The following is a 13,889-nucleotide window of genomic DNA, read 5'->3' as shown; positions in this document are numbered from 1 at the left end:
TCAAGGGTTCGATTCCTGGTCAGGGCATATGCCTGCTTTCATGCTCAACTTCCAGTAGTGGGCTTTCAGAAGGCAGCCAATTGATGATGTTTCTCTCTCGTTGATGTTTCTATGTATATCTCCCTTCCTCTCTCTCTGAAAATCAATAAAAACATTTTGTAAAAAAGAAATACAAATTGGCATTTACAAAATAATCATGGAGATTTAAAGTACAGCATAGGGAATAAATACATTCAATAATATCCTACCTAATAAAAGAGTAATATGCAAATTAACAATCACACTGCTATACCCACAAGCCATGCCCACCAGCCAATCAGAGGAGTATGCAAATAAGCCCAACCAAAATGGCTACAGCCACAGAGAGCAGGAGGGAGGCTAGGATTGCCCCTGGCAATGGAAGAAGCAAAGCTTTCTGCACACCCTGGCAGGCCCAGGCCTCCACTCAAGGTATGAAGTTTCAATTATAGAAGGAAAACAAATCCAAACAAATGGCTGCAGGCCACAGAGTGAGCAGGAAGCTTGACTTCGCTCTAGGCTACAAAGTTTCAATTGTAGAAGTAAATAAATTCCAGATACCAGGGCCTCCACTTGGGTCGCCAGGAGGTGTGGCCAGCCTGCAAACCACCACAGGCCCCTTGCTCAGGCCGCCCCATGCCCCAAGGGAACCCCCACCCTGATCCGGGACACCCTTTAGGGCAAACCAGCCGGCCCCCTCCTATGCACCAGGCCTCTATCCTGTCTAATAAAAGAAAAATAGGCAGATTAACCATCACTCCAACAGACAATATGGCTGTCCCAAAGATCCTGCCCCTATGTGGACACAAGATGGCCACCAGGGGAGGGCAGTTGGGAGGCACCAGGCCTACAAAGGAGGGCAACTAGAGGTGATCAACCCTGCAGGGGAATGTAGTTGGGTGACCAGGCTGACAGAGGAGGGAAGTTGGGGGCAATACAGGCTGGCAGGGGAGTAGTTAGACATCAATCAGGCTGGCATGGGAGTGGTTAGGGGGTGATCAGGCTGGCAGGTAGAAGCCGTTAGGGGTAATCAGGAAAGCAGTTGGGAGCTAGCAGTGCTGTATTGTGAAAGGGGTCCCAGATTGGAGAGGATGCAGGGTGGGCTGAGGGACATCCCCTCCACCCGTCCCCATGCATGAATTTTGTGCACCAGGCTAGTCTTGTAATAATGATGCATGGCACCAGGTGGGTACTTGGCTTATCCAGGACATCACTTCTTAAAATATATAACTGTCTCTTCACTATGTTGTATACCTAAACTAATATAAAATAATATGGAGTATTCACTGTAATTGAAAAATAAAGAAATAAGTAAATAGCCCTAGCTGGTTTAGCTCAGTGGGTAGAGCATTGATTTGTAGGCTGAAGGTCCTGGGTTCAACTCTGGTCAGGGGCATGCACCTAAGTTGCAGGCTCCTTCCTGGCCTGGGCCCTGGTCAGGTAGGGGCACATGCAGGAAGCAACCAAGTGATGTGTTTTTCCCCCAGCGATATTTCTCTCTGTCTTTTCCTCTCTCTTCACTTGCTCTAAAAATCAGTGGAATACACACTGAGTGGCTAAATTATTATGATGTCAGAATGCATAAGTAAACATATATGTTAGAGGCCTGGTGCATGTATTCGTGCATGGGTGGGGTCCAGCCAGCCTGGCCAGGGGGAGGGGAAATGGGTGGTTGGCCCACCTGCCTGCTGGTCGAACTCCTGGTCAATTTGCATATTAGCTTTTTGTTATATAGGATATACACTGAGTGGCCAGATTATGATGATCTCTGAACATATAATAACCTGGCCACTCAGTGTATTTTTGTTTAAATCTGTTTTCTATTTGCTTCCTGCTTATCCTGCCTGGGCTTTGGTGGTGTTTGTTTGTTTGTTTGTTTTGTTTATTTGTTTGTTTCTATTCTTGCTTGCTTTTTAAAAAATAGATTACTCATTTTTTATTATTATATTAGCAACTATACACCTTTACTCTTCTGTTTTTTTTATACAGGTTACCACACACATTCTTGAGTTATCAAGTCTAATACAAATCCGTACTTTTGCCTTTTCCTGTACAATGCAAGGATCAGGAACCTCCCACTTCATCCTGGCATGTGTGCTGCTTTTGTCATATATTTTACTTCTTAAAAGATTATTATTATTGTTGTTTTATACTCACTTTTTATTTATATCAGGCTCTCTCAGGCTTAGCACTATTAAAATTTGTGTTGGATAGTTCTTTTTTCATTGGGGAATGGCCTTTCTATACTTACTATCATCTTTGCCTCAAGCCAGTAGATGCCCCTACTACCATCCCTTCATTTATGACAACCATTAATGTCTTTAGACATCACCAAATATCTTCTAGGGCACATGTGTCAAACACAAGGCCCGCGGGCCAAATCCGTCCCGCCAGGCCTTGCAATGTGGCCTGCACCGCGCTGTCATCACTGCACTCCGCTGCATTTCCATCACAATGACAGTTTATGACTGTTCAGTAAACCATTCGGCCCGCGATTTAGGCTGGATTTTAGATTTTGGCCCCTTCTCTGATTGAGTTCGACACCCCTATTCTAGGGTATGAAGGGAGAAGAGGAGAGCCACTAATTTAGATCTACCTAAACATTTAGCCTTTTGATTATCTTTATTCTTTCCAGCATCATCAGTTTTCTATAGAATTTTTTTTTTTCTGATTGACATTTTTAATTCTTTTTGTGCAGGACAACTGGTGGCCAGTTCTCTTTTTGTTTATCTGAAAATATGTTTACTCTGAAAGGCTTTATTCTCTAGATATGAAATTATAGGTTGACAAGTGTTTTTGTTCAGCATTTTGAAGATTTCATTCCAATGTCTTCTTTTTCCCATAGTTTCTATTACGTGGTCATGTGTCAATCTAATTATTTCTCCTTTCAAAGTTACTTTTTTACTGGTTGCTTTTAAAATGTTCTCTTGGCTTTGGTTTTCAGCTGTTTTACTCTGTTAACATATGATTTTCTTGGTGTGTGTGTTTTTTTTTAAAAATATTTTATTGATTTTTACAGAGAGGAATGGAGAAGGATAGAGAGCCAGAAACATCAATGAGAAACATCGACCAGCTGCCTCCTGCACATCCCCCATGGGGATGTGCCCGCAACCAATGTACATGCCCCCAACCGGAATTGAACCCAACCCCTCAGTCCGCAGACTGGCGCTCTACCGCTGAGCCAAACCGATTTCGGCGATTTTCTTTCTTTTTTTTTTTTTTTATAGCACTTTTGAACCTGTAGCGTCAGATTCATCAGATTTTGAAACTTCTAAGCCCTTGTGTCTTCAAACATTTTCTTGTTTCTCTCTCCTCTTTCTTTTTAGAACTACAATTGCATGTATGATAGTCTTATTCTTATGTCATTTTTATTTTGTACGTCTGGGTTTTTAATTTTTTAATTTTTCAATTACAGTTGACACTCAATATTATATTTGTTTCAGGCATACAGCATAGTTAGTTAAATGTTTCTATAACTTATGGTCACTCTGATAAGTCTAGCATCCACCTCACACTATACATAGTTATTGCAATGTTACTATATTGTGTGCTGCGCTATACATCCCTAGGACTATTTCGTAACTTCCAGTTTGTGCTACATAATCCTTTCACCTTTTCCCTCAGACCCCAACCCTCTAAAAGCACCTCCCATCTGACAACCATCAGTTTGTTTTCTGTACCTATGAGGTGTTTCTGTTTGTTTGTGTCTTATTATGCCTTTAATGTCTCTCTTCCTGCCTTGTATTTTTCATCCTTCTGAGATTCACTGGTTCATTCTAATTATTCTTTTAATCTGTCTTTCAGCTCACTAATTATCTTTTTAATTGTGGTTTATCTGCTGTTAAATCCACTCAGTGACATCCTTATTTCTGTTATGTAGTTTGTTTTGTAGTTTTTTGAGTTCTCAATGGGTTCTTCTTACTCTACTAAAAATTTAAATCTTATTTTTTACTTTTTTGAACATACTTATCACTTTTTTTCTGAGTATAGTTTGCTTTTTAAAATATATATTTTATTGATTTTTGTACAGAGAGGAAGGGAGAGAGATAGAGAGCTAGAAACATCAATAGAGAGAGTCATCGATCAGCTGCCTCTTGCACACCCTCTACTGGGGATATGCCCGCAACCAAGGTACATGCCCTTGACCGGAATCGAACATGGGTCCCTTCAGTCCCCAAGCTGACACTCTATCCATTGAGCCAAACTGGTTTCGGCTAATTTGCTTTTTAATTAGAACAATGTGTGTAATGACAGAATGCCCCGCCATGTGCAGATGGCTGTAGTGAATACCCAATACTGTATTCTGCCTAAGGAGGGAGGGAGGAAGGGAGGTGTGGGACTGTGAGCCGGCAGTCTGCCCCCTGTGGACCGGAGGCTGGGCCAGCTGGGGGCCTGCACTCGCCTCCTGAATGGTAAGCAACTTACCACATTTTTTTAAGTTGTGTCTGAAGACTCCATTTTCAGAATCTTCTGTAATCTATATTTCTTTAGTTATTTCTCTAGTCTGTATTTCTTTAAGTCTTGAGCCATGTTGTTGTTCTATTTATATGATTGTGGCTTTGGATTGCATAACATTGTGTATAAAAATTATGAAAATATGTTGAAGGCCTAGGATGATGTATTCTTAAGTAGTATCCTTTTATTATTATATTTACTTATTTATTTATTTATCCTCACTGGAGGATATTTTTCCGTTGATTTTTAGAGAGAAGGAAAGAGAGAGAAATACTGGTGTGAGAAAAACACACTGATTGGTTGCCTCCTGCACCAGTCCTGACCAAGGCCCGGGCAGAAGAGGAGCCTGCAACCGAGGTGCATGCCCTTGACTGGAGCCCGGGACCCTTTCGTCAGCAGGCCTGAGCTCTATCTACTGAGCCAAACCAACTAGGATGAATGTGTATTGTTTATCCCAGAAGGATTGATACCTACTTTGGGCATGAAGCTATGGGCACTACCAATTATAGATTGAGTGATGGAAGCACTTTGTGCCCCAAATCAAGCCTGGAGATTTTTCTAGCATTACCTTCCCCGCCACCCCTGCTGCTTGCTCAGTCCTTTTTCTTGCTTTTTGTTTCTTTTGCTTAATGAGGCTATTGTTGAGCTTCTCCACCTCTTCTGGACCCATAGATGCTCTGAAGGAAAGTTTCCCAGACCTCTGCATTTCAGTCCTGTCCCATATTATTATCCTATCTTGTCTAATTATCCTCAGCATATCAGTCGGTCTGATGGCCTGGCCTGCCATTATTAGAAGCAGAAGTTCCCTGAGATTCATTTTATTTCCTGCTGAAATATATCCATGTCCTTAAAAAGAATGTTGTGAGTTGTAAAACTTGAATTTTCATGTTCAGAAAATAATCTGTTTAGTTAAAAATGGAATTATTTCAAAATCATTTGCCATCAATACTTCACAGATATTATTCCATTAGTTTTTTATATCTAGTGTTATCAGTGAAAACTTTAAATTTAATCTGATTTTCATCTCTTCTTAAGAAATCTATTTTTCTCTCTATAGAAACTTTTTCATATTTTCAATTATTCAGAAGTTTTACTACAATGTATAGGGTTGGGTGGTGGTTTTTAATTCGTCCTTCTTGGGACCCTTTCATCTGACACCTCTCCCCCGCAGGCTCTCTCTGCTTACTTTTCTCCCACATCCCCATGTTCTCCGTCTTCGAGGCCTCCTCCCAGCTTCTGCCTCGGCAGTTCTTATTTTCCAGTCGAGCTATATACTCATGTGTGTATTTGTTGATCATACATCTTCTCTTATTTTTAGGGATCGGGTGAGAGGAGAAGAGGGTGTGCAATCTGCTCAGTTTGCCTTCTTGAATCTCAGTAGTTCTTTTTGTAACTTTATCGAAAAACATCATCTTCCCCTAGCCACGTTGTCCTTGGGTCATATTCTGATTTGCCGCCACTAAGGTATTATGTCAGCGAGCCCAGCCCTGCAAACTTTGTTCAGTGTATCTGCACATTAGTTACTGCAATCATTCTGAAATCTTTACTGTAAGTCATTGAAAGAAAACAGTATTAGACAACTTTTTGTAATTAGTTTTAAAAAAAAACTAACATGCAAAATGTAAGCAAGGAGCAAATCCCTTAGCTGATTGACTGTAAAAATTATAAATGTGAGTTCAGAGAGCAAGCCAGCCCTGGGAAGGAGTAACAAAAGCAGCAGGGAAGGTGGACTGGGAGGTGGGGGGAGGCCGAGGGAAGAATGCAGTAGCAGGCGAGGCCCTGCTGGAGAGGGCATCAGCCCAGGCTGGCTGGGAGCTCTGGCCTTGTGCTCTGGGTGCGGCTCCCTGCGGTGGGTCAGGGCTGGAGGGAAGTCTGGGGCCTGTTGTCCCTGTGCTGCCTGCAAACACTCACCAGCTGCCTGAGCTCACCCCATGCTGGAAACCAGCTGCTTAGTCTTTCTCTCTCTGTGTCCCAAGTTGGCCTACTTTTCCTAACCCGGAGATCTAAATAGGCATATGCAGAAATAACTGCAGAGCTCCCTTAACTTTAACAAAATTAGGATCTCAATAATCTCATTGAAATGTTCAAGTAATTTTTATGAAATGACCTCTCCATACTCATGTTATCCTTCATGCCTGCGCCTTTGTGATTTTCAGGGATTTATAGAGTTCTTCTCTATGTTTAATATTTAATAAGCAACTTTGCAATTGAGTTAATGTTTCCCGAGGTAAAGATTGTATGGCACTCTAATCACAGCAAGTATTATTTTAATCAAGTGAATTATTTTCTTAGCGCTCATTGTGTTCATCCCAACACAAATATCTGTAAACCTTGGTTCACTTACTGTTTATTTCCTTAACTTTTTTTTTAATCAGAACTCTTAAGTGAGCTCTTAAAATATTAAATTTAGAATTTTAAACTTCTACATGAAGCGGAGAGATGTCTGTTACCCTTTCACCTCACTCAGCAGGCTTAAAATGAAAAAAAGTTTTCATTAACCTTTTATGTTCTTTTAGGACTTAAAAAAAGAGAAAGCAAAAATTTCAAACTAACTACCACTTCCACTGAGCACGTAATTCTATTTAAACATATAAAAATACCGGTATATTTAATCCCAACTCCATATAGTTTGAAATACTTGAGAAGTTTTTACCCTGAGAAAAACAAGTAAACAGAATAATGCACATTTCAAACTTTAAACATCTATTAGGAAGAGCTAATTTCCTGAAATGTAAACATATTTACAACATAAAACACCCAAATATTATAACCATTCCACATGCTGTTGCAGAAACTTAAAGCAGAAAACTTTTTACCTGGAAATCTACACTAAGGAGGCTTTGCTTGGTGTCATTAAGTCTCCAGCTGAAAGTGAAACGGAAGCAGAGCTTTCTGTGAAACCAGCACAGAGGGGTGTGGAATGCCCCTGCCTCCATGGTAACGGCTAATGCTTCCCTGGGGATAAATGCCTTTCAGCACGGCTCCCAAAACCAGCCAGAGAGGAACCGGGAGCACGGTTTCCAGGGAGATGTCTGTCTGACTCACAGCAGCGCGGACACGCTGCAGCTGAGGAGTGGAGTGGGAGCACAGCAGTGAGGCCTGGTTAGGAAATCTGGTTTTCATAGATTTCCGCAGAAAAACCCTTCCCACGCCGGCCTCTGACCCGCTGGGTGCACAGGGGGGAGGAGCCGCCTCCTGGCGCCCTGAGCCGGTGGTGGCCCTGGCCCCGCGGCCTCCCTGCCGGTGACTGCACACGCAGAGCCCTGAGCAAGACCCAGAGCTGACGTGTGCATGTCCTTGTGAGCGCCACTTTGCGCCCCGAGGCAGGGAGGAGGCCTGAGCTGCGGGTCCGAGGCCTCCACCTTCCTGGGTTCCTGTCCAAGGCTTATTCCTTTGTGCGCAGGGATGGTAATTACTTTCAAATTTCTGTGCAAATACATGACTAACATGGAAGTGCCCGTCATGGGCTAGGTAACCTACTGCTTATTTCTCGTATTATTTTACATCTTTCTTGTTGAAAGTATTATATATGTCCCCTCTTTTCCCCACTGACTCCCTCCAGCCCGCCCCACCCCCGCGCCAGACCTCACCAGCCAGTCAATGATTCTCTTTCATCATCGGTGTCTCTCTCTCTCTCTCCCTCTCCCTTCCTCTCTGAAATCAACAAAAAAATAACAGATCTAGGCTGACTAGGGTTGGGGAGTGGGAGGGATGCACAGGGCACAGAGGGCCTTTGGGAGTGAGCGTTGGTGTGGTCTGATGAGGACGGACCATGTCAGTGCGCTGTCTGACCCACGCGGCCATGACGCCCAGTGCGCAGTGCACCTGCGGACCCGTCTGGGCGGTGTCCTGTGCCCTTGTTGGAAGGACGGCGCCAGTGCACCTGTGGATGCGCCTGGGCGGTGTCCTGTGCCCTTGTTGGAAGGACGGCGCCAGTGTGGGGGATGTGGATGATGAGGGGCCAGAGGCACGGGCGGACGGGAAACGGCTGCACCTTCTCAGCCCTGCGGGAGCCGGAAGTTGCTCTTTAACACACTGGCCTTGGGCAGGCCCGGAGGAGGCCCGCCTGGTCTAGGGCAGGCGGTGGGGGCGGCAGGCATTGTGCCGCGGTTCCCAGGGGCAGTGGGTAGAAGGCGGAGGACTGGCGCGGGCTTTGTGCGCTGCCTCGGCTCTGCAGCGCCAGCGCCAGCGCACGCGGGCCAGGGAGCTCGGACCGCCGTGGGCACCCTCAGACGTGCAGGAAGTGAGTGTGAAGCATGTGGCTCCCACACGTGAGCGCAGAGAGCGCCCTCCTGAGCTCCGTTGACCAGTCCGTTCTGGGTGGCCATCCGTTTGGACTCCTGGCCTACCTGAATGACGACTGTATCCAGAGTGGCCTTGGAGACCAGGTGTGAAATGACGCGTGACCGTGGCCTGGAGGGACCCTTGAAGCAGGAACCTGGCTGTGTGCGTGGTAATCGCTCCTCTTCGCCTGCGAATTCCCTCACCTCCATCAGCCCAGAGGACCTGCGGGGGGTCCTCGGCTCCCGCCTCCGCCCAGGCCCACGCATGCCTCCTCCTGCAGCGCGTGGTCAGCAAGCCCCAGACAGCCCCCGCTGCGCCCCAGTGCCTTCCTCTCTCTTGTCCTGCCCTGGCTGGTAGCCATGCTCTGGAAGCAGCCTGCTCTTCCTCCTCCTCCTCTCCATCCCCCCCAGCCCCTCGCTGTGCATCGCCCCCAGCCTTTCTCATTAAACAAGTAGAGGAGACTGATCACAGGGCGTTAGCCTGTCCATGAGCACAGACCTTCTGGTTTAAGCTCCAAACTGTTTCCTGACCTTTATGCTCTAATTGCCAACTTCCAGACCCTGGACCTCCCCCACGCCCTGCAATCGCGTCCCCAGCCCTGCAACCAACCCCCCGCCCCTCCTGGACTCCCAGGCTGCATCAGCACTATCTGTGACACATGTGTCAAACACAAGGCCCGCGGGCCAAATCCGTCCCGCCAGGCCTTGCAATGTGGCCCGCACCGCGCTGTCATCACTGCACTCCGCTGCGTTTCCATCACAATGACAGTTTATGACTGTTCAGTAAACCATTCGGCCCGCGATTTAGGCTGAATTTTAGATTTTGGCCCCTTCTCTGATTGAGTTCGACACCCCTAATCTATGAGGACTAGTCATCCTGTTCCTCAGGGTCCTGATCCTCTCTGTTCCTCAGACATGCAGGACCCACCCAAGCACTGGTTTACTGGCTCATTTTATTTATTTATTTTTAAATCAATCTTTATTGTTCATATTATTACACAGGTTCCTCTTTTCTTCCCCCCTCCACCAGGTTCCCACCCCCCATTGTCCTCATCCATAGGTGCATAGTTTATGTTCAGTCTCTTCCTCCCTCCACCACTACCCCTTTCCCCAGAACAGTCAGTCCACTCCCCTCCCATATCGCCAACTCTACTACAATGAACAGCTATTATTGTTCATCAGGTGTTTCAATCTCCTTTTTTTGTTGTTGTTGTTGTTTTTTAATTAATAAACTTTTACACTTCTAAGAATAAATTTTAAAATCTAATAATCTTAAACCTTGGTTTTTTTCTGCCCTGGGAATTGAGAAGCAAACTTCTTTACATGTAAACTTGCCCTTAGGCTATCAAAAGGTATAGCCATTCAAGTGTACATGGACACATTGTTTAAAGATAGCTGCTGGTTGGAATTGGATTACCTGTTCTGGGTGTGAAAGGCTTGTCTTCCCCTTTCTCCATTAAAATTAAGGTGTTAGCTTTAAAACCTCTTTTTGGCAAGAGACCTTAAACTTTCAGAACTTTAAATTTTTCAGATAGTAAATCAGATACTTAGCATTTTCTCAAATCAATAATGCCTCCACATGCCCAAGGATACACTTCACACAAAAGACATTTCCAAATAGATCAACCAACCTCATCCAGGCCCCAAACAAGGCACTCACAGATCAACACCCCAGCGCTATACTAACTCAACACATCCAGATCTAAGCGTTCATCACTTGATTCAGCAGACCCTCAAGTTCCCCTAAAAGATTCCAGCCATGTCTGAGGGGCAGCCTTGGGGCGGAGGCAGGCAAGGAGCGAGCTGTTCCGGGCCTGGCTGCTCCGGGCCTGGCCTCTGTTGCAGTGGTCCGTTCCACTACCAGCTGCTCCGGGTCTGGCCACTGCCGCTCCTGACCTGGTTGCTGCTGCTCCGGGCCTGGCCGCACCCGACCTGGCTGCTTCAGGCCCGGCCGCTCCGTGCCTGGTCACTCTCGGCCTTGCAGCTGCTGCTCCAGGCCTGGCCGCTCCCGGCCCGGCTGCTGCTGCTCCAAGCCTGGCCTCACCCGACCCGGCTGCTCTGAGCCTGGCTGCTCTGGGCCTGGCCGCTCCAGGCCTGGCCGCTCCCGGCCTGGCTGCTGCTGCTTTGGGCCTGGCTGCTCCCAACCCGGCTGCTCTGGGCCCGGCTGCTCCGGGCCTGGGTGCTCCTGGACTGGCCACCCTGGGCTTGGCCGCCTCTGCCTCAGGCCTGGCTGCCACTGCCCCAGGTCTGGCTGCTCCAGGCCTGGCTGTTGCTGCTCTGGTTCTGGCTGCTGCTCTGGGGCCTGGCTGTTGCTGCTCCGGGCCCAGCTGCCACTGCCTTGTGCCTGGCCACTCTAGGCCTGGGCCGCCACTGTTCCAACATTCTGTCCTTTTTTTTTTTTTTTTAACGCATTTATATTGCAATGTTGGCTGCTGAGTTGAGTTCTGACTTAGTCTTCAATTTTTCAAGATCTTCTTTGTATTCTTTCTTAAGTAATTTTACTATCTTTTGCTCTCACTTGATGTCTTCACATTGAGAACTTTGGTTTCTTCCTCCTTGTCCTGGAGGCTCAGCAGGTTGGCCTGTGGCACCCCTTTGTTCTCCGCGGGCTCCTGCGCTGCTTTAGCCTGTTGCCGGAGTCGGCGCTGCCCAGGAAGCAGCCCCCGGTCTCGGCTCCGTGGCCCGCACTCAGTGGTCGAAGGCCCAGGGGCTCCGCTTTTCGCCACTCCCCCTGAGATTCTGCCTCACAGCCCCGTCTCCCCCTGCCGGAGCCTGGGTCCCCAGGGTCTGGCCCAGAACTGGGGCTCAGCGCTGCCGGTTCTGGGGTTCAGCCCAGGCTGGGGGTTTTATTTCCTTCCTGCTAGGGAACGCCAGGCAGCACCCAGTCCTCTCCTCCTCTCCGGCTGCGTCCTCTCCACGCATGTGCGTGCGGGCGCGCAGCATGTCTCCGTACTTTAGGATTTTTCAGCTCCTCTGATTTTCCTTCTGGTTTTCTCTTTCCTTCTTGTAAAATTTTCAGTCAGTCGACTACCTGTAGCTCTGGGCAATGTCCACTCTACATTTTAGTTGTATTCCATAGAAATTGTTGTGTGCTGCTGCCGTTAGGTGTCTACCTGAGCAGCCATCTTGGATCCTCTACTGGCTCATTTTAAAATGTAATTTCATCTCTGCTTTTCAGAGCTGATTCCTTCGTTTAGGCCTGGGTGGAGAAGTGAATTTATGACATGGCCATACCGCCAAGACATGGTTGTGCTTACCCAAACCAACCTGTCTTAACGCTTGGAAAATTCTGACAGGAGTTCAAGAGTGCTTACGTTAAAGAAGAAATTTTGTATAAAGAAAACGACATTTGATATTTAGTTTCCATTATTAAAAACTACAAGAAGTCATTTTTGCCTTAAGAGTGTGCAAAGTTAAAAATGTAAGTTATCATGCCAAAATCAGTTTGGCTCAGTGGGTAGAGTGTCGGCCTGCGGACTGAAGGGTCCCGGGTTCGATTCCAGTCAAGGGCATGTACCTTGGTTGCAGGCACATCCCCAGTGGGGGGGGGGGGTGCAAGAGGCAGCTGATGATTCTCTCTCATCAATGTTTCTAACTCTCTATCCCTCTGTCTTCCTCTCTGTAAAAAATCAATAAAATATATATATTTTTTTAAAAATGTAAGTTATCATCACTTTGCCTAATGAAACTAATTATCTTTAAAAGAACAAAACTAAAACTACTCCCATACTGACAAATTATAGCAGAAATGAAAATTTAGACATTAAAAAAAATGTAGAAATTCTAAATCATCCATAATCATACCACTGTTCAGATTAGTCAGCATAAACACTATATTTTTTTATTTTTAAAGAAGCAGTACTTCCTCCACCCATTTACTTTTAGGGAGAGAGAAACATTTATCTGTTGCCTCCTACAAGGTTCCCCACCAGGAATCAAACCTGTAACCTTTTTGTATACAGACCACGCTCCCACCAACTGAGCCACAAGGGTAGGGCTAAACAATAGTTTTGTTTTGTTTTTTAATTTTTATTTTCAATCTTTATTGTTGAAAGTGTTACATATGTCTTCCTTTTCCCCTCTGACCCCTTACAGCCCGCCCTGCCCCAGGCCTTCAGCACCCTATTGTCTGTGTCCATGGGTTATGCTACATGCATACGTGTCCATGGGTTATGCTACATGCATACGTGTCCATGGGTTATGCTACATGCATACGTGTCCATGGGTTATGCTACATGCATATGTGTCCATGGGTTATGCATACCTGCACACAAGTCCCAACCACCTTCCCTCTGAGATTTGACAGTCTGTTCCATGCTACCATGTCTTTGGATCTATTTTGTTCATTTGATTCCACATATGAGTGAGATCATGGGATACTTGTCTTTCTCTGACTGGCCTCTTTTGCTTAGCATGATGCTCTCCAGGTCCCTTTAAGCTGTCTCAAAGGGTAAGAGAGCCTTCTTTTTACCGCTGCACAGTGTTCCCTGGTATAATGTCCCACAGCTTTCTATCCACTGTCTGCTGACGGGCACCTGGGCCGTTTCCAGATCCTACCTGTTGTAAACTGTGCTGCTATGAACATAGGGGTGCATTCAATGTTAGGGTCACTGAAGGAGGAACACGAGGCCAAAAGTGGTAAAGAATTATAAATGTATTAGGTCATCTGGAAAATCAGATGGGCTGATCCCAAAATGGCACCGGCACTCAGGGATGGGGAATCAGAAGCTCTAATGGACTCTGGTGGGTCCAGGTCCTGGAAGAGTCTGGAGGGGAGAGAGAATGGTCCTGGCAAGCGGAATGTGGTCTAAGCCAGTGTTTCCCAACCTTCTCTCATGATGAGAATCACCTGTGGAGTTGTTAAAACACAGATTCCTGAATCCCAACTAAGAAGTGCTAAACTAGAATTTTTGGGAATATATAGGTAAAATTGTATACTTAACTAGTGCTCTAAGACAGATTTTATATACAGAGCACTAAGTTAGGTATGCAATTTTACCTATATGTTCTCAAAAATTCTAGTTTAGCACTTCTTAGTTGGGATTCAGGAATCTGTGTTTTAACAACTCCACCAGGTGATTCTCATCATGAGAGAAGGTTGGGAAACACTGGTCTAAGCGAAAGGGAATGCCA

At 46.0% G+C, this 13,889-nt stretch overlaps 2 protein-coding genes across 3 annotated transcripts in view; one reads left to right on the top strand and one right to left on the bottom strand.

Annotated features, from left to right (window-relative positions):
- Window positions 1–7,433, bottom strand: part of ECM2 (extracellular matrix protein 2) — a 55,455-nt gene extending 48,022 nt beyond the window's left edge. The window contains exon 1 of the mRNA XM_036420106.2: window positions 7,290–7,433. Within this exon, the coding sequence (XP_036275999.1) occupies window positions 7,290–7,409 (120 nt within the window). The 5' untranslated portion in view covers window positions 7,410–7,433. The remainder of the gene's footprint in view (window positions 1–7,289) is intronic.
- LOC118708715 (centromere protein P) overlaps window positions 1–13,889 on the top strand; it is a 209,647-nt gene that overhangs the window by 178,704 nt on the left and 17,054 nt on the right. The gene's annotated exons all lie outside the window — the stretch shown is intronic.

The sequence above is a fragment of the Pipistrellus kuhlii genome, unplaced genomic scaffold (assembly GCF_014108245.1).
Source record: "Pipistrellus kuhlii isolate mPipKuh1 unplaced genomic scaffold, mPipKuh1.p scaffold_m20_p_62, whole genome shotgun sequence".
Lineage (NCBI taxonomy): Eukaryota > Metazoa > Chordata > Mammalia > Chiroptera > Vespertilionidae > Pipistrellus > Pipistrellus kuhlii.
This window is presented reverse-complemented; position numbering and strand designations above follow the sequence as displayed.